The sequence below is a fragment of the Trachemys scripta genome, chromosome 5, assembly GCF_013100865.1.
Source record: "Trachemys scripta elegans isolate TJP31775 chromosome 5, CAS_Tse_1.0, whole genome shotgun sequence".
NCBI classification, from domain to species: domain Eukaryota; kingdom Metazoa; phylum Chordata; order Testudines; family Emydidae; genus Trachemys; species Trachemys scripta.
The window spans coordinates 77,538,360-77,558,380 of record NC_048302.1 but is presented as its reverse complement, the minus strand read 5'-3'; the positions used below and the strand labels follow the sequence as shown (position 1 = coordinate 77,558,380).

Below are 20,021 nucleotides of genomic sequence, written 5' to 3'. Positions count from 1 at the left end.
TAGGGAGCAGAGGGGTTTAGATGGGTCGGGAGTTCTGGGGGGGGGCTGTCAGGGGGTGGGGAGTGGTTGGATGGGGTGTGGGAGTCCCAGGGGTCTGTCTGGGGGTGGGGGTGTGGGTAAGGGTTGGAGCAGTCAGGGCACAGGTAGGGGGTAGGGTCCTAGGTGGCCAGTTAGGATTGGGGGGAGGGTCTCGGGAGGGGGCAGTCAGGGGACAAGGAGCAGGGAGGCTTAGGTAGGGGGTGAAGTCTTGGGGGGGGCAGTTAGGGGCAGGGGTCCCAGGAGGGGGCAGTCAGGGGACAAGGAGCAGGGGGGAGGGTTGGGGGTTCTGAGGGGGGCGGGGCTAGGGCAGGGCTCCTCCCGTCCTCTTTTTTGCTTGCTGAAATATGGTAACCCTACTCACTTCCCTTCCCAGGAATGGGGCTTCTCTATGGTTCTCTAAATTTCCTATTGTTTCTTAATAGGCATAGAAAGATTCTTGATGTTCCCATCATTTTCCTTTTAATGTTTTAAAATAGTTGAAGTTATCGTCCGCAGATGGAGATTAGACCGTAATGTCTCTCATTTCAAAATATTTCAAATATATGTCATGTTCTTTTATATAATTCAGAATGATAGAAATTTAGAATATATAAACACCTGAAAATACCTGGAAATTCTTCTCTTCCAGTCTCCCCCAATTCCCTCCCCACCTCAAGGCAAAACAAAATGCAAAATAAATAAAAATCGAGAAAGAACACTTCTCCAGGAAAAGCTAATTTTTCTCCATAACCTATTATCTACAGCTATATATATTTATATAGATATATATAGGCACCTTAAACAGAATACTATAAACCAAAATATTGGTAAACTCTATTTCTAATCCTTAAGATTATGTTGTACAAAAATCTCAACTAAATAAATATTTAGTAGGCTCTACTAAGTATTTACACAAGAAAAATGAATCACATGTATTGTCAGACTACTTTCCAAATTTACATGAATTCAAAAAATACTAGTAGAATATTTACCAAATACCTAACACCTTGGTTAATCTAGGAAAGAATTGCTTAAAATATATGTCCACAATGCAGAATAAAATGAACCAAAACATTCAGAGACTAATAGTGACTGTTGTGGAGTGTAACTGATAATATAATTCCAAGTCTTTCATAAGCAGCACTAATTAGAATACTGGGAAGCAAGGTTAGATTTATAACCAATCAATAGCACATCTTCCAGTTCCCTGGCATAACCTTGGATTCATACCACCTACTAGGAGATGTCTGAGATGACACTGTACAGCCTTCTACAAATAACCACATGTCATAACTTAACGCTGCTGGTAAACTCCACAGACATCACACCCAAGTGAAATCAAAATTGTCCTTGCAAATGTATCTTTCTGGAAAAATCAATATAGCATCTAATTAAGAAACTATTACATTTCATTAACATGAAGTACTGTAAACAATACCAATAAAAGCTCAATATATATGCATGCCAGTTACAGTAACTATAACGTATTTTAATTCACATATAATTTTTTAGCTGATTTCAAATTTATTAAAACCCTGATGTATACAACTTTAAATATGATTTCTGAGTGGGAAACGGTACATTAAGAGAAATGGGGTAAAATAAAAAAATGCATTTTCTTCATTTTATAATCAAAAGCAGAAACAATTTCAAGTTATTTTTGCTTTGTGTAAGTTTCTATTACATATATAAAATGATGCCCACCAGCATACGGTAAGGAACGTGCCCAATTCTTACAGCAAAATAATTAAAGCTAGGACTCCTATATTGCATGCTCAGCTCTGACAGTTACTGTGTTACATAACCTCTCTATGCCTTCTTTCACCTATATGTCAAATGAATATCGTATCTACCTTCCTCACATGTGTCTTTGTGCAGGACTGTGAATTGTTTGTAATGCATCGTGAAGTTCTTAAATAAAATTAAACGAGTTCATTTAAAAACCCTACTCCTGTGTCATTTGGAATCCTCATTTTTATGCCACCTAATGCAGTATCACATTGTGCCTGGGTGAGTGAGCGTATGTTGCCTATATTTCATCAGTAATATACGGAAAATCACCTGAAAAAGATTTTAGAAAAGACTGTTCAAAGAATCCAGTTTTGTTTGACAAAATTTAAGGATGATTTAATATGTTTTTATTGTTGGCTAATAACTAGATCTGATTTCTACATGAACAGTAGTCAAATTTACTTTGGAGGTGAGAAAGTGGCATTTTACAGATTAAGCTCTGCTAATCTGCAGTGTCTATACCTTTGACTGGTGAGATAATAGTTAGCAGTTATACCACTGGGCCGTGGTGTTCTTCTGACCTAAGCAGGAACAGGACTGATCAGGGTATAGATAAAAGTCCTCCAAGGAAAACTCATGTGCCGTAAGAAACAGAACTGCAAATTCAGTAGGAGGCCCTCTTGCCTCTGAAGCAGAGCTTCAGCATGTAATTTGGGCAGTGGTTCTCAACTGATGGCTGGCCCAGACCTGGAACCCGGAGCTTCCAGGCTTGGGCAGCTGCCCCAACCCCCGCCATGCAGGGTGGGCCGGCTGCCCCAGACCGGGACCCCAGAGCCAAGCGGCTACCCCGGACTCAGTGGGGCTGGGCGGCGGCCCCAGACCCCAGAGCTCATGGGGCTGGGCAGCTGCCCTGGAACCCACCACGTGGGGTGGCCAGCTATCCTGGACCTCCCCCATGCAGGGCGGGCTGGGCCAGCTGCCCACCCTGGACCCCTGCCACATGGCTGTCCTGGACCCTGGGGGCCGGCCAGCTGCCCCGGACTCCACCCCGTGGGGCAGGGTGGTTGCCCCAGACACCAGCGCTTGCAGAGCTAATTGAGCCATGTGTTGAGAACCGCTGCATTAGGGAATGCTGTACTGTGGCATATGTAGTTTTTTGGATGATTAGCAAATCTAAGGCACTGACCATTTGTTCACTAAATATAATGGCAATTTTCAAGAGTGAGTATGTTAGCCCTGGTGCCCTGGCTAAATTCCATACTCAGTAATTATATTCCATCTACTTAATATTTTCTTTGCAGTTTAAAATGGACACTGTATTGTCTTTCTTTCATGTAGCGTTGCTGTATGCTGTTAAATGACTATTGCCTTCCAAATCCTCAGGTGGTAGCATTTCAGTAGTGGATGAAGCAAAGCTATACTGAATTTACAGGATTTGGGGATCTCTAGAAGTAACAAAAGTCACTATAATTTGATAGCTCATGCAACTCCCTATTATCTCTAAAGGAAAGGAGTTGTGCTCGAAGTCTTTAATTATGCCAAAAAATGCAAATGACAATAGTTTCAATGAGAAAAATGTTTTATATAAAAAAGAGCATTGGCTAGTCCCAGCTGAAGAATGCAGCAGTAGAAACCACTGCCATAGCATATATCAGGGGTCGGCAACGTTTGACACGCGGCTCGCCAGGGTAAGGACCCTGGTGGGCCGGGCCAGTTTATTTACCTGCTGACGCGGCAGGTTCGGCCAATCGCGGCCCCCACTGGCCGCAGTTCGCCGTCCCAGGCCAATGGGGGCGGCGAGAAGCGGTGTGGACGAGGGATGTGCTGGCTGCAGCTTCCCGCCGCCCCCATTGGCCTGGGACAGCGAACCGTGACCAGTGGGGGCCGCGAGCGGCCGAACCTGTCACATCAGCAGGTAAATAAACTGGCCCGGCCCGCTAGGGTGCTTACCCTGGCGAGCCGCGTGCCAAATGTTGCCGACCCCTGGCATATATATTCATTAACTATACAATAGCTTCTTTCTATTCCTTATAACAAGTAAGAAGCCATCCTTATAAGGACAGAGATAATGGATACCTAAATACAAGTCAAAGACACTAGGCAAAAAGAAAGGAGAAAAGAAAGAAGCACAGTGAGCCCTAGTAGACAGGCTTCACAGGCCTAAAGGATGACAGAAAGAGGGAACTGAGCTATGTCACTTCTATAATTTGGAGTTGTGATTTCTTGAAAAAGTTTCAGGATGGCAAATGCTGGCAAAGACTTCCTCCTCCTCAGTGAGGAGATCAGCTGCACCTTGTGAAGGGGAAAATGGATTTTTTTTTTTTTGATAATGAAGCAAACACCATTTAACTCAAGTTTTCCATTCAAAATTGGATTGCCAACCCTCCAGGATTGGCCTGGAGTCTCCAGGAATTAAAGATTAAACTTTAATTAAAGATTATGTCATGCAAAGAAACCTTCAGGAATACGTCCAACCAAAACTGGCAACCCTAATTCAAAAACTATTGATTTTAAAGCCTCTGTTAGCAAAAGGTGCAGACTTTTAAAAGTTTAGAGACTCTTAAAGGGCAACATGAAAAAAAGACTGATAATTCATAATCTCTTTATGTGATTTGTATTTTATAAACTCCCACAACAAAATTAATATAGTAGTTTGACATTATATATTAGCTGATTGAGGAAGACTCAATAACATACCCTAGATGCATTGGGGAAACAGAAGAATGTACCACACATGACTTACTAAACTTCAGCCAGAAGTAAAAATAAAAATTAGGTTGTCGATAGCAAGGTCATCACACCATTTGCAGCGCACACATTAATGTATTCGCTCTTGCCAAGCTGTCCCTTACACGGAAATTACCACACAGAGGAAGATTAAAAAATCAGCAAGTTCCTCCTCACAGAGTTTTGTCTCCATTTGCTCAGGAGTATAGTTTGCTTCCCTGCAGAACAAAGAGGGGGTTTGGTCTTGAAACTATCCAGATCTAATGGAGACCATCAAGACTAGAGCCAGTATATGGAAGGCCTATTCCTCTGGATTAGCTCCTCCAGTCATCTCCGACTCCCTGACATTGTGGCTCTAACAGCAGTCATGGTTCCAGAGAATCCCCATCTACCTACAATCAGAGCTCCCCTAAGCAGGGCTTCCAAACTTTGGAGGGGGAATGCAGGTAACTAAGTACTGACAGGGTCTACATTAATTTATCTAAAAGAGATCCAAAGGGTTGATAGGATGCAATGACATCTCCACATCTCTTCCATCCAACCCTATTGAAATTCCCTTTTTCTCTAGCTGCACAGGCCAAACTCTGCAAGCCCACAGGTTTAGCCTATGAGAACTGCCAATAGGGTGGCACTGCCCCATTCTACATCCATAGGTCAGGATCCACTGGATCCCATTACCTCCATCCATGTGGTGGGAGAGATGATGTGGTCCGTTACAATCTGAATAAAACTTTAATTGTTTACCTCTACTGTACAATATTTTTAATACTGTTTTTTAAAACGGCTTTATAATTTCATTAGATCTACATGATTATGGTGGAAAAAGATTAGGAAGAAGTGATGTAAGTAGAATACAAGTTCAAGGAAAGGAAATGTTACCAAAGAAACGGAATAAAGTTAGTGTCTCACTTACCATTTTCGCCAGAAGGTAACGATACAGTGTTTGTTGGCATGGTATCAGAATTCACCTTTCCATTCTCAAAGGTGTCATTTTCAGTCTGTTGTAACTGCCAGTTGAGGCCAAAGAGATGCATTGCTGGTGATAAAGAACACATACTTTTTAAGGAGTTTGGTGCTCTTAACTGCAGTGTCGGGTGATAAGTACATTTATAACAATTCACTTTAATAATGACATTTCCTGTTTTTATGACAATAGCAAGTTGTATATTAAAGTATACAACAATAGGAACAAGCATTTACAGTCTAATTATTCAACTACAGTTTATGCTGTAGCACAAAGCAATTACTGTATGTGCAGTTTAGTAATATAGCAGTATCAGTGAATGCAACTGGCATAAGCTCCATCAAGTAACAATACTGTGCCTCTGTGTCTCACACTCAGTCTAACTGCACACTTTATGCTCTTGCACTCTCATCCTGACTCTTGCATTACTCTGTCAACAGATAAAAGACAAGTCTGTGCCCCTTCTCCTTTCCATCTCTAAATCTTCTGTACAGAGAAATCTCTTCATTTTAAAAATTAGGCTGCCCAAATGAGTTCCTAAAATAAATAATTCTATTCTGAACAGCCAAGCAGGAGGAACCTAAGATAACAAGCAGCAGAGAGGAAGCATGGTCCAGATGTTAGGGAACTAGCCTGGGGACTCACGTGAGCTGTGTTCACTTCCCTGATCTGTCATAGACTTCCTATGCGACCTGGACAAGTCACTTAGTCTGTCCCCACCTCCATCTATAAAATGGGGCTATAGTATTTCCCTATCTCAGCAGGATGGGATAAGGTTAAATATTGTGAGGTGCTGAGCTACTGTAGTAATGAAGGCCATATAGTATCTGAGACAGTACATTGGGGGTACTCAATCCCCCCCTCTTTTTTTTGTAAAAATTGCAAGAACATAAGAACGGCCATACTGGTCAGACCAAAGGTCCATCTAGCCCAGTATCCTGCCAGGTGCCCCAGAGGAAATGAACAGAATAGGTAATCATCAAGTAATCCACCCCCTGTCACCCATTCCCACCTTCTGGCAAACAGAGGCTAGGGACACCATCCTTTCCGATCCTGGTTAATAGTCATTGATGGACCTATCCTCCATGAATTTATCTAGTTCTTTTTTTGAACCTTGTTATAGTCTTGGCTTTCACAACATCCTCTGGCAAGGAGTTCCACAGGTTGACTGTGCATTGTGTGAAAAAATACTTCCTTTTGTTTGTTTTAAACCTGCTGCCTATTAATTTCATTTGGTGACTTCTAGTTCCTGTGTTATGAGAAGGAGTAAATAACACTTTCTTATTTACTTTCTCCACATCAATCATGATTTATAGACCTCTATCATATCCCCCCTTAGTTGTCTTTTTTCCAAGATCAAGTTAAACTGTATAACTATTTACAAAGTACTTAGTACAAATTTATCTCTGGTATCATTGGGCATTAATTAATCCCATTGTATAGAGCTTGAAAGCAGAAAACTGATTTACACTAAAATTATTTTAATGTCATATGAAATGTTCTCAAGCTTCTTAATATTTATGGTTTGTTTTTTCCCCAATCTTCCACACCATCCAAGCCTGATTTTATTTTAAACACTGTACACTAGCTTTGTAGCCCATAGTTTTGCAGCAGATGTTATCTATAAAGCACTATTCCCAGAGTAGAGATTGTCAATGATGCTGGTGCACAAAAGTGTTTTTGTAAAATACACTGTAATAATGTTGGTTTAATTTTTAAAAAAACTATTAATATAAAAATATTAAAAAGCTAAATCATTAGGTCTCGTTTCTTCTCTTCTTCCTCTCTCTCTCTCTCTCTCTCTCTCTCTCTCTCTCACACACACACGTCATTGTTACAGTCAATCTCATTTATAACTTCTTCACTTAGGGCACGGAACTTCATCCCATTTCGTTCAGTTTTTGATTCCTCAATCTGTCTGTACTGACCCTGGGCCTTATCATGTAGTCTTTACTCAAGATTAGGCCCTCTGTAGGATTACATCCTCCATCAGTGCCTTGTGTGTGAAAAAAAAAAAAGCTTTTATTACCGAATGTTCCAAAGATTAAAGTCCTCCCTCCAGATAAAATATTTTCTTTGTTCCAAGTCTCTGACTCCACTATCACTCTCCTTTCTCAGACCTTAAATTGGCTGTTGAGGCCTGAAATCGTAGTGATCTTTGACCCTCAAACCTTATTTCTTCTTTCTCTTCCACCTCCCTTTTGTCTATAAATGTGCCTATCATTTTTGCCAGAAAATTGCCAGAATTGGCCCTTATTTTGACCCTGAGCTGAAATTCTTCATTATATCTTAACTATGGTTCCTATTTGATTCTTGCACCTCTTTTAAATATGCTCTTGCTAAATCCCTAGGGCCAATTATTTTGGCAGTTATCCTTGTTCATGTTCCTGGCTTCAATGGGGTTAAAGTAGCGTAAACAGAACATAATTTAAAGGGGGATCTAAAATACTTCATGATCCAAAATGCTCCAACTAGACTACTCCACTACTCCAGTTCATAGGACTAAATCATCTCCAACCTCTGCCACTTTACTGGCTTCTTGTCATTCTCTGAATCTAGTTTTCTGTTTGGGGAAGAGAGTATAATTTAGTATGGGCTAGGATATAATATTACAATCTGCCCTGAGTAAGATGCAGTGCATAGCTGCTTCAGTTTCTCTGATCCATCTTTCCACTCTGTTCCAATTTGAGCTGATTGCACCCCTTGCATCTCCACAATGAAGATTTTAGCACTTTCCCTCATCCAACTGGAACTCTCTCCCTTCCCCATAACAATTAAAGAGGTGATTAAGTATAAATTTTACCACAAGCCCATTCTTTTTAAATTATGATTGAGTCTCTCTATAAAGCACTTTATAGTAATGTGTACGATGGAAACCACAGAAAAATAAATTGCTGCCTCTTGCCCCCTCCATTCTTCTAACAATGCCAGCGTCGTTGCCATGTTTGCCCACTTCCTTCACAACCATCTCTAGGCTTGCTTTTTTATAACCTCCTATGCCTGGAACACCTTCCGGAGCTAATACACTAGATCACAACTTCAAATCCCTCCTCAGAACCCATTTCTGTCATGAAATCAACAAGAAATTAGTCAGTTAATAACTCCTAGATAGTAAGATAGTTAGGGATACTTTGTCCAAATGCCTCCCCACCTCAAACCCACCCTGCAGAACTACAAATGTGAGTGTAAGTTGTCTCCCTGTCCTCTATTTGTATGGTGTTTCCCTTTTCACTCCCTCCCCCCATTCTTGTTTTTTGCTTTTTAGATTGTGAGGTCTTTGGGGCAGGAAGCATATTTTTGTGTGTTTAGAAAAAGTGCATAGCTGGTAGGTGATATCACAACCTAAATAAAAATAACATTTTAATTTTACAATTATATTTTCATTATCATGATCTCTTCTTTATAGCATTCCAAACTAGCATTATAACGAATCTGTCCAACACATACACATTTTGTAGAAATCAACTGATCCATGAGGCATAGGCCTAATACACAGCTATTTGGGGCACCATTTTAGAGAGGCGGCTCTGTAGGTAGGTTAGGGAGTGGCAGAAGTGAAGGGACAGCATAAGGAGAACACTGAGGAGAGCTGGAAAGCTTTTTTATAAAACAAAAAAACAAACAAAAAAACCAATAGTCCCCCCATGGAATGAGACACATGTTGGCCATACAGAGCAAAGGAGCAGTGTGCAAGCCAGCAAGAGTGGGTAGTAAACAAACATGTCTGGCTAAACAGGAGTAGGGGGAGGGAAGAGAGCCTGGTGGGGGAACAGTAGAGGTAACTGAAGAGAGCCAACTCTGTGAAAAGAAAAGAACTGCAATATAGTGCAATTACTCAATTCTTGTCTATCTGACTTGGGGAATATACCAGGACTATACAAATGGAGATGTTCAACATTTTTATTTTATAGCCTGTGGGCACTCATGGGGTTCATCTGGCTCTGTGTTTATTTTTAGGATATCCCAATTCAGTGATACAGTACTCTGTGTAGTAAAATATGGATTCTAGTTTTTGGTTTCTACTTTAATTCATTTTCAATGCTTAAAACCCCAGTTGGAGCCCTGGCGGTAACTAAAACTCAGTGACACAAAGCAGCTCTATATCCCGTAAACCCTAGTAACTCAAACATGAACTTTATGAAGTGAGTCAGTGACCACCTTAAGTTTACATTCCATGATGCTATGACCCACTACATGTACCAAAGTCACTATGATCATAATAAGAACAGGAGTACTTGTGGCACCTTAGAGACTAACAAATTTATTAGAGCATAAACTTTCGTGGACTACAGCCCACTTCTTCGGATGCATATTCTAATAAATTTGTTAGTCTCTAAGGTGCCACAAATACTCCTGTTCTTTTTGTGGATACAGACTAACACGGCTGCTACTCTGAAACCTATGATCATAATGTCCACAGCAGATGCAGTAGATTTTAGATTCCCTTCCCTTATAGCTGGGTAATTTAATCTGTAAACACAAATTCAGCTATCAGTTCTATACTGATGACTCTCAGATCTTCCTCTCTACTCCAGACCTGTCTACTTCTGTTCAAGCTAAAATCTCTGCCTGTCTCTTCATGGATGTCTAGCTGCCAGCTCAAGCTCAACACGAGTAAAACAGTGCTCCTAATCTTTGCTCCCATGCCCTGCTCCCTGCCTCCTTTCTCAATCACTATGGACAACATGCCATGTTGCCTACAACTCAGGCTCATAACCATGGCCCTACCAAATTCACGATCTATTTTTGTAAATTTCACAGTCACAGCATTTTAAAAATCTTTGAATTTCACGGTTTCAGATATTTAAATCTAAATTTTACAGTGTTGTAACAAAGCATGAATATGTATTTAAAAATGACAAAATATAAACACACACAGCCCAGGACGACTCCCTCCCCCCATATGATAACCCTCCCCCGCGACCATGCCATGCCACCTTTACTTCTGGGTTGCTGCTGGTGGCGGCATTGCCTTTAGAGCTGAGTGCCCTGCCAGCAGCCACTGCTCTCCAGCTGCCCAGCTGGAAGCAGAAGTAAGGCTGGCAATACTGTGATCCCCCCATAATAGCCCTTTTGGGTCAGGACCCCCAGTTTGAGAAACACTGCTATATGGTAAAAGTACACAAAAGACCAGATTTCATGATCTGTGATGTGTTTTTCATGGCCATGAATTTGGTAAGGCCCTACTCATAATCCGGGAGTCATCTTCAACTCGGGCCTTTCTTTAGGTCCTAACACCCAGTCTCTCTCTAAATTTTGCTGAATCTTTCTGCACAACATCCCTAAGATGTGGTCTTTCTTATCCATTCATACAGATAAAACTCTTGTCTAAGTTCTCATCATCCTGAGTTTCAATTACTGCAACATCCGTCTCTCGGGCCTTTACAAAGGCAGCCTTTCCCCACTTGTATCCGTGTTACAATGTTACTGCAAAGATCATTTCCCTAGCTCTTTGCTTTGACCATATCACCCTCTCCGTGTCCCTCCACTGGCTTCCCTTGCTCTAACACATCAACCTGATTCTGCTTGTATTCACTTTCAAGGCTCTTCATGGACTATTCCCATATTACCTATCACCACTCAATTGTTATTGAATTATTGATGCTCACCTCCAATCTGCCCCTGGTGTCAGGCTCTACTGCACACAGTAAATTTTCAAACAAGAACTTTGGTGCTAACTCCTATGCAGCCCCTCATGATTCACATCCACAAAGCTCTCATTATTCACTTTCAAATTCCTCCTCAAAACTCTCCTTTGCCATGATGTCTACAAAAAACATTACAGTGATTAGGCTGCTGGTGTATTGAGACCACCGCCTATCACACCAATCAATATTATCTCATTGTTTCCTTGTATTCCTCCCCCCCACATCTCTCTGTATCCATCTCTTGTCTCTTGTCTTATACTTAGACTGTAAGCTCCTTGGGATGGGGCCATCTTTTTTTTTTTTGGTTCTGTGTTTGTAAAGCAACTAGCATAATGGAGTCCTTGAAGTCATTGCAAGGTCAGTCAGACCTCTGGCATACATTAAAAATCTGTTGGAACCTGATGAACCTATTTCCAAATAAAGTTACTTGAAAAATAAGTACCCACCTTCTCAAAAACTATCCTACACCACAGATTTTGGCAAAGATGGGTTAATAAAACAAATATGAAGCTTGCAGGCCAAGTCAAGTTATGAATTTTCCAGAAGCAATTACACATATTTTTATAAGTCCAATACATCAGAAATGCCTATTCTTATTTCTTAAGATTAAAAAAGTCTTGCAAATTCTGAAGTGAAACAGACCTTTTCTGAGGAACATAAAGGGGATGCAAAATCAAGATTGTAATAGAAAGCTAGTCATCCATCTCTCCACATAGTAAATTTTGGGTTTGATTGGTTTGTCCCAAGGTTCATACAGGTGGAAACAGGAGAGGTACAGGAGACTGATAGCAGGTTACTAATGTAATTTATCAACCACTGGGATACTACAACTTCAGAGATTTAAAACTCAGTAGGATTTACTGGCAAGCAACTAAAAGGAAAACAAAGTTTGTACTGAGACACCAATGTATGTAAAATGAATAGATAAAGCTATCAAGTGACTGGGAGAGGGGTGGCGGTGGGGAGAGAGGGGTGCATTACAGTGGCCAAAGGTTGGAAATTGGTATGTTTGGGGAAGATATATTCATTCTTTATGGGAACAATCTGTGCATATGCAGTAAACAGACAGGAAATCAGAGAGATGTATTCACTCCTCAGGACAAAAATTCCAAAGGGCCTCAATCCTTTTTTTGCGTGTACGCATGCACCTTCGGTCACACATTTTTATTTATTTATTTCTGAAGCACTATAATTTGTGTACTCAAGTGATAGAATGTACATATGCAAAATCCACTGGGACAAACTGGATTTTTGTATGTAAATTCTATCAACTGTGCATGCAAGTGACACTGCTCAAAAATGCACGTGAAAAGTGCTGAACTTGCAAAGTTGCCTGCACATAAACTGAGGCTAGATTTAAAAATGTTGGCCCGGCAATAACAGAAAGGGAAATAGGCAGCTAGAACTCTGATCAATGTCTGGAGCTGAGATCTCTGAAGAAAACCCCAAATGCAGCAGTAATTCAATGGGTAACACTTTCATTATGGTCCTGGTAATGAACCAATTCTCCAGTATTGGGTTAGAAAGCAGTTTGCTGTTGGAGGTGATGTCTTTCAGATGACAGGGCTGTCCAGAGGTCCAAGGCTCAATGGAGGATGAAAGGGTGGGAAGTGAGCAGCATGGGGTAGGAGTCAGTGAGCATACTGTTTCCCCACCCTGTCCCTGGGATGACCAGGGAGGAAAAAGTAATACTGCCTGGGTAGTGGGAGAACACTGGAAACCTAGAAATGGTGGCTCTGTGGTCTCCTGGGAACAATTTTATGGCATGTTCTGTAAGGGGAAGTGACTAAATAAAGTGGTGAAATGTGGCCAGAGGAACCTAATAGTGTTTGCCTCTCCCATGAGTTTTACTTCTTCAGATCTGCTGTATGATAAAATTCCACCTTTCAGTATTGAACTTTATCATCACTGACCTCTATTGCTGTATATATCTGGGTGATTGCAAGTTGAGGTGTATAAATTGCTTTCCTAGAATTAAATGGAATATGTGTGTGTGTGTGTGTGTGTGTGTGTGTATACACACACACACACACACACACACACACGCACTCACAACACCTGTGTAAAAGAAAAAGAAGACTGTTTACATTTTCAAACCAATATGAAAAGATTATAATGCACACCAAATAAATTGCAATTACTACTCAGTGTTGCTGAGGCATTATTTTCCATTCATCTCCCTGTTGACAATGCATTTTAAAATGAAATATTTGAAAACTGAAGTTTAAAAAAAATTATTTACCATGTGTTTTTCTTTCAGCTGCAATTAGAATTTGAACCTATTTAAGGACCTAGAGTGGGCTGGACATAGTTCAACTTGAAAATAATTGATTTTCTCTCATTTTAACTTTAGATATGCAGCATATTGCTCCCACTTTGGTAAGACACAGAGGTGAAATAAATCCCTTCATTTACAATCTGATTTGCATTCATCTGCTGTCCACTAAAAATATGCTTTTCAGATGTAGACTTTATTGTAGATCAAGAAAACAGTTAATTAAAAATAAGTGAAATTATCAAAGCACAAGTTCTTCATATGTTATTGTCTTTCCTCAAGTCATCACAAAGCCAGTTTTGGATGTGTAAAATCCAAGCAACTTGATGGTGCAGTTTATGCTGTTCGGCCTCATCTGAAGGTAGCCAGTAAGAAGATGCATCCTTTTTTTTTTTTTTTTAAAGAGTGGCTGAACCTTTACTTCTAAAAGCTGTACAATTATAAATGGAATTCCATTGCATGATCACATGGAAATTCGCCAACGTCTACTGAGATCTTTCCATATAATAGTTGGAAAAGTTGTGCTTTCTATCCTTATATTTTTGAATGGATTTGACCCATCCATTAATTCTGCAGTTTTATCTGTGCAAAAATCTAATCTTGATCCCATATTCTCCATTTTCTGTAAAACTTGTTCATAAAACAATCTGTGCAAAACACATCACAAAGGATATTGCTTAGAGAGAATGTGGCAACAAAGATATGTCAGGCAGATTTTATGGATGAGATTTCTTTGTTTTGGCCTCTAACCAGACATGATTATATGATATTTTTACACATTCTGTATTTTTTATTTCCACAGTTGGTATGGATGGATGATAGTCTCTGTATTTTTTCTTGTTGTTCACTAAAAATGGAATGCACAATGTGTATTTCTCAAAAAATACACATATGGCTGATGTCACCTTTTATTTTACAGGTCAACTAATAACCAGGCCTAAAGAACATTACTCAGTAGACAATTACAGAGAATTTATCTGATATTCATCCTGTTTTCATATTTGTGCCTTTATTCTAAATACGCCAATATTACCCAGGATCCTCCATTGAGTAATACTCTTTAAGAGGATATGTTCACGCCCTGGAATTTCAGCTGAACATTGATTATTTACACTTGTGATGAATGAACCTTAGAAAGTATAGAGTTTCATTTTAGTTAAGCCAGCCTTGCAAAATTATATTTGCCCTCAAATGAATACTTTATTTATTTATATTAATTTTAATTACAATTATTACTGTTATTTTACAGAAGATGAGAAACGATGTCATTTGTTTTCATCATTGTGCTAAGGGAGGGATAAGTATATTAGTATATTTGGCAAATGTTCATAACAGTTTTTACAAGGCTGAGTTAACCGTTGGTTGCTTACTTACACAATTTTTCAGCTCTCCCTGTTCACTCCTCTCTCAACCTTTCACTCCTTCCTCCAGAATGATCTTTCTCCCTTCCCTCGAACCCCTGGCAACTCTCTTCTGGGGCAAGGATGAGGCTCACGTTCATTCTTTTCTTTTTTTATGCCATTTCCCCCAACTCTATTAAAAATCTTTTCCAAAGCCATATCAATCATTGCAGCGCTCACAAAAAACAATCTGTTTAGAAAAGAAATACTAAGTAAATTACACAGCCATTATATTGTCTGAGCATCTATTGGTATTTCTCATTTATGTGAGTGCATCACAAAAAGGGTGCAAATTTGGCCTTTTATGGTTTAAGAGCTTTAAGGTTTAAATTTCAAAAAATTCTTAAGGAATAGCAAAACTTCAAATTTAAGTATCTAGGCTATAAGAAGAATAATGAAATGATTCAATACATTGAAAGGTACTATAGGATCAGCTGACAATCTACTTGCATGTTGATGGCAGAGAAATGTGCAATCTGTGAAAAGATTTAAGAAACCAAACAGAACAGAGTCAAATAAAGATCAAATTAATATAATGTTCAAATGACATACTGAACTGGTGTTTTACAGTTTATAGTGAAACCCTTGTGCTGTGTATTTCAGTCTCATGAATGGGTAAAACACATCAAAAGCTTTTTATTTTCCATATTAAGAGTGCCAGAATTTTATAGCAAACATGCAATAAGGAGAAATGTAATAAGCTTTAATAAAGGATGATAATAAGGTTTGATAAGAATTTTTGGAATGTCACTAGCTCAGGAATGTAAGATGAAAGCATCTGCATGTAAAGATTGTAGTTTGTTATTTGGACCCCCACAGGGCTAAACTGTGATTAGAACTACATATTTTTCCATAAATTAGCTTTTGTTTTGAATTTCCCGCTGAGTTCACATGCAAGTTGATTGAATGTGCAAGTCAATATATAGGTTTTCTAATCCATTGCTGTTTTTTACATTTTATACTATTACAACCACCTACATGTAGATCAAATGTAGGTCACTAGGGTCCATACAAAATAACCTGTGGCCCCTTTGGAAAGATTTTCAAAGTGGTTATCCCTATGCTAGATAATTATCACTTATCTATTCTCAATGCATGTTTGCTTCGATACATAACAAGTCAAACACTTGAATCAGACTTGCACACAAAACCACACAGTTTGTTTAATAACACATATAATGCTATTTGCAGTGTTGTTATAGCCATGTTGGTCCCAGGATATTAGAGAGACAAGATGAGTGAGTCAATATCTTTTATTGGACCAACTTCCATTGGTGAAAGAGATACGCTTCCAAGGTACACATAGCTGAAGAAGAGCCCTGAGTAGCTTGAAAACTTGTCTCTCTCACCAACAGAAGTTGGTCAATAAAAGATATTACCTCACCCACATTGTCTCTGTAATACAGTGCTATGGCAGAGACACTGAGTCTCCCTACCCAAGGAGCAGCACATAGCTTCATCTCTTTGCCTTCAAACATCCTCCAACACACTCCTCTGCCCTTCTACAGCCTAGCTCAACTCCCTGCTCTTTTACCCTGGTGCAACATGGGGAGTCAAGATAGGATGAGAGCTGAGGCAGATTAAGGTTTCCTGGGGCCCTGGGCCAAAGCAAATGGGGGGGCCCCTCCCCACCTCTTCCTCCTGTGGCCCCGCCCCATCTCACCCCTTCCACTTATGTCCCTTCCTACAGCCCCACCCCTTTCTGTCCCTTCCCCGGGGCCTGCCACGTTCCACCCAGGGTCCCCCCCAATTCTGCCCTCCCACTGCAGCCCTGCAATTCCTTTTGCTCTTTTCTGCCTCCCCCCACTGCGGCCACAAGACCGGAGAAGCTCTGTCTCTGTGCCACGGCCCCGGGGCGCAGCGGGGAGCGAGAGCTCCTCCAGTCGTAGGGCCAGACTGGGGGTCTGCCTGCTGCAGGAGAGCGGGGTCGGGACACAGGGGCTTGCCCTGCCCAGCGGCTGGAGCTCTGGGCTTACACCGCAATGGTGGATTTTTTCTGGGGGCCCACCAATTGGCTGGGCCCCTGGACCCGGGCCCCGTGACTAATTTGCTGTGGATGAGAGACTGTGTGGGAGTCACAGTGGGATGAATAAGGACATGGAAGAAAGGGGAAGGCAGATTTGTTTGTTGGCTTTGTTTGGTTTTCCTCTTTAGGTTTATGGAAAAAACAACAAGGATTCCTTGTGGCACCTTAGAGACTAACGAATTTATTTGGGCACAAGCTTTCATGGGCTATAATCCACTTAATCAGATGTTGTTTTTACTGATACAGACTAACATGGCTACCCCTCTGAAACCTGTCACCATTTAGGTTTATGGTTTACTCAATAATTGTCCTATGAACCTATTTGTGGGAGGGTAGAATGATGATGAAAACTAACTCCCTCTTACTTGTATACTCTGATATTAAAACAAGCTTAAGACAGTAAAGAAATCAGGCATCTACTCGGTTTGGTTTTAAGAAACTTTTGATCTTTACTCTTAAAAAGACTCGTCATCAGAAAAGGAACAGAAATTGGGACTGATTCAATATTGCCCACTGCATTAGATGGAGGTGGTATAAGCAAAGTGTTGAGCCTTGTTAGAGGCCTTCAAACAGGAAAAATAATTTAGAATTTCATATTTAATTTAATATTGTTTCCAAAGTAAAAAATAAGCCACAACACTGGGTTCTAAAAATCTGCTGGAGATGTTAAGAACAAAAGAATATTAGTTCTAGGCCAGCAGCCACAGCTGAAATTGATGGGAAAGTGCTATCAACTGAAAGGCTGGCTGCCATTCATCTTACCATGTGAATGGATGTTGGATCAGCAAACAGTGCAAATGCTTTAAAATAATTACCCTGTTTTGGCTCCCACTGAATCAGAACAGGAAACCCAAATCCATCTCTCCTTTCCAAATGTGTGGAAGTCTGCCTGTCAACTCCTCCTTCCTTCTGGGATGACAATTTAGGGATCTGCTCCCTGACTTGCCAGAGAGAGAAAGAGAGAGGAAGCAGATTGGGACCTAGATCCTGGATAGCAGCAGGGTAGCAGTCCAGAGACCTGTCATCCAGCAACTTGAAAAGATTGGTGGGAGCAGCCTATGGACATTCTCCAGTAATGTTAGCTTACTAGTAACTTCTGAGGCCCAGATTCTCAAAGGTATTTGGGCACCTAACCCCCCCACTGAAATTAATGGGAGTCAGGCAACTAAATACCTTTGAGGATCTGGACCCAAGAGATTTGTAATTTCTGAAGATTAAAGAGTAGATGGAATGCAGATGAGTTAGTGACATCTACAAATGAAGGGTAAAGGCACTGGACCAAATTATGAGCTGATTTATACCCTGTGCAACCCAGCTGAATGGTTTGGAGTTTATATGAGGGCTGCTGAAATATGGCCCTTTACACATTTTAGTCATCATGCCATCTATGTACTATAACAGAATTCATTAGTATACTCTATTAGCAAGACCTGACAGTGGAACCCTACAGATCTATCTCTTTACTTAAAAGATGGGTGAGCTAGCTAACTTTCCACATGGCTGTCTTTCTTTCACAATACTTCAAAAACTACTCTCCTATGCAGTTATTATAACAGATTGTTTTGTATGATACTATTTCACCATATTTAGGCACAATCATTTTACTTGCTTGATTGGTTTTAATATTAAGAAAAAATGAGGTTTTCAAATACAAACACAGAAAATGCAAATGTTCACATCAGCTGTACACTCATAACACATTTTCTTCTCCCAAAACACAAAATTACAACTGGTATTATGAGATACGATTCCTAAGGGACTTCTGTATTTTTTCTTTTCACAAATAAAATGTCTTTTGAAAATGGCATCTTTAGTGAAAACATGGGACCATATTTCTAAAGGTTTCTGCACATTTTTGAGAATGCCTAAACTGTATTCACACAGCTCCTGATACAGTACTCAAGGGATCTGCACACACATACAGAAGCTGTGTGTACATGCAACCTCAGCTTATGAGTGTGCACCAACAACCTTGGGCACATGATACACAAAGAAATTTTGGTTGTGTTTATTTACTATTTACAGGGATGTTTATGGATATCTAATTTGAAGGAGACATTTTTAACATCAGAAATGTTCAGAACACATACTGAACAAGCAGTTATATTAGTAAAACATAATCATTTATATACAAAGTTACCTTTAATTCACACACCATGATGTATAATGTTTCCTAGACCAAGTGGCACCCCAGGCAAGAAGCGTCTTTGGTGTCCTGCCTTCCATTTGTTAAAACTTTTGAATACCTTATTTTTTTATTGCATTTGTAGCCCATTTCCTGACTTTGATGCATGATTTACATGCATGATTTATCCCGGTCATATAAAATGATACATTTGCATGCTAGGATCTGTAAATCTGTATTTACTCATGCCATATATAAGCAGATAAAAAAAATAGTTTCCTCTAAGCTTATAGACACATTTTAATTTTAAGAATAACTGAAATGTACTAACATCAAGAAATTGAACTATGCACCAATATAGGCTGGACCAGTATTAAATAGTGTTACAGCAGGTGACAGCCTTAGAATATTAACCCATGTCCTTTAGTTCAAAAGGCCACTTTTTTCGTCTTTGCCCTTGCAAACTGAAACTTAGTGTCAGAGAGATCCAAAGACTGGCCAATGGCATTTTTGAGTGATAAAATAGCAAAAGTCCATGTTCCGCAGTCTTAGAAAGTCATCAAATATTACGTGTTAAGCATGGCAAAAAAAGTAACAGTATTTCTTTTATATTGTTGCACAGATAGGGGTTCAATAGTTATCTCTGGTGTCTCATTAAGTATGTCCTTTATTAATTGATACTTACACTCTTCACATCTTAAAGCATAAGTACACTTTCATAATTACACAGTAAAACAAGGTTCACAATATCACAGCTGGGCTCTCACTTCACTTCGTTCTTATATCTCACTGACTGACTGGCAATGTCCCACCCCTTATATACCCAGGAGGGCATGGCTGACACTATTTTAGGAGGTTGAAGGAAAATGTAGTTCTCAGAAAACCTGGAAGGTTCCGCAAGATACTACAAACATCCACAACATTCTAGGAAGTTTAGTGAAAAATGAATCCACATATGGAATACCTGAAACATTTTACTTCAAACATTCTATTTTCCCTTTAGTCACTAACAACAAAAACAGCACTTCGAGCCCAGCGCCCTCCCAAGCCTGGTACCCCAGGCAGCTGCCTGGGTTGCCTGCCCCTAAATCTGGCCCTATAAGTCTT

At 40.1% G+C, this 20,021-nt stretch overlaps 1 protein-coding gene across 11 annotated transcripts in view; it reads right to left on the bottom strand.

The window, feature by feature from the left end:
* Nucleotides 1-20,021, bottom strand: part of TENM3 (teneurin transmembrane protein 3) — a 1,277,620-nt gene that overhangs the window by 133,007 nt on the left and 1,124,592 nt on the right. For all 11 annotated transcript variants that reach the window (XM_034771464.1, XM_034771465.1, XM_034771467.1 and 8 more), the window contains one exon: nucleotides 5,390-5,512. In XM_034771464.1, the coding sequence (XP_034627355.1) occupies nucleotides 5,390-5,512 (123 nt within the window). The remainder of the gene's footprint in view (nucleotides 1-5,389; nucleotides 5,513-20,021) is intronic.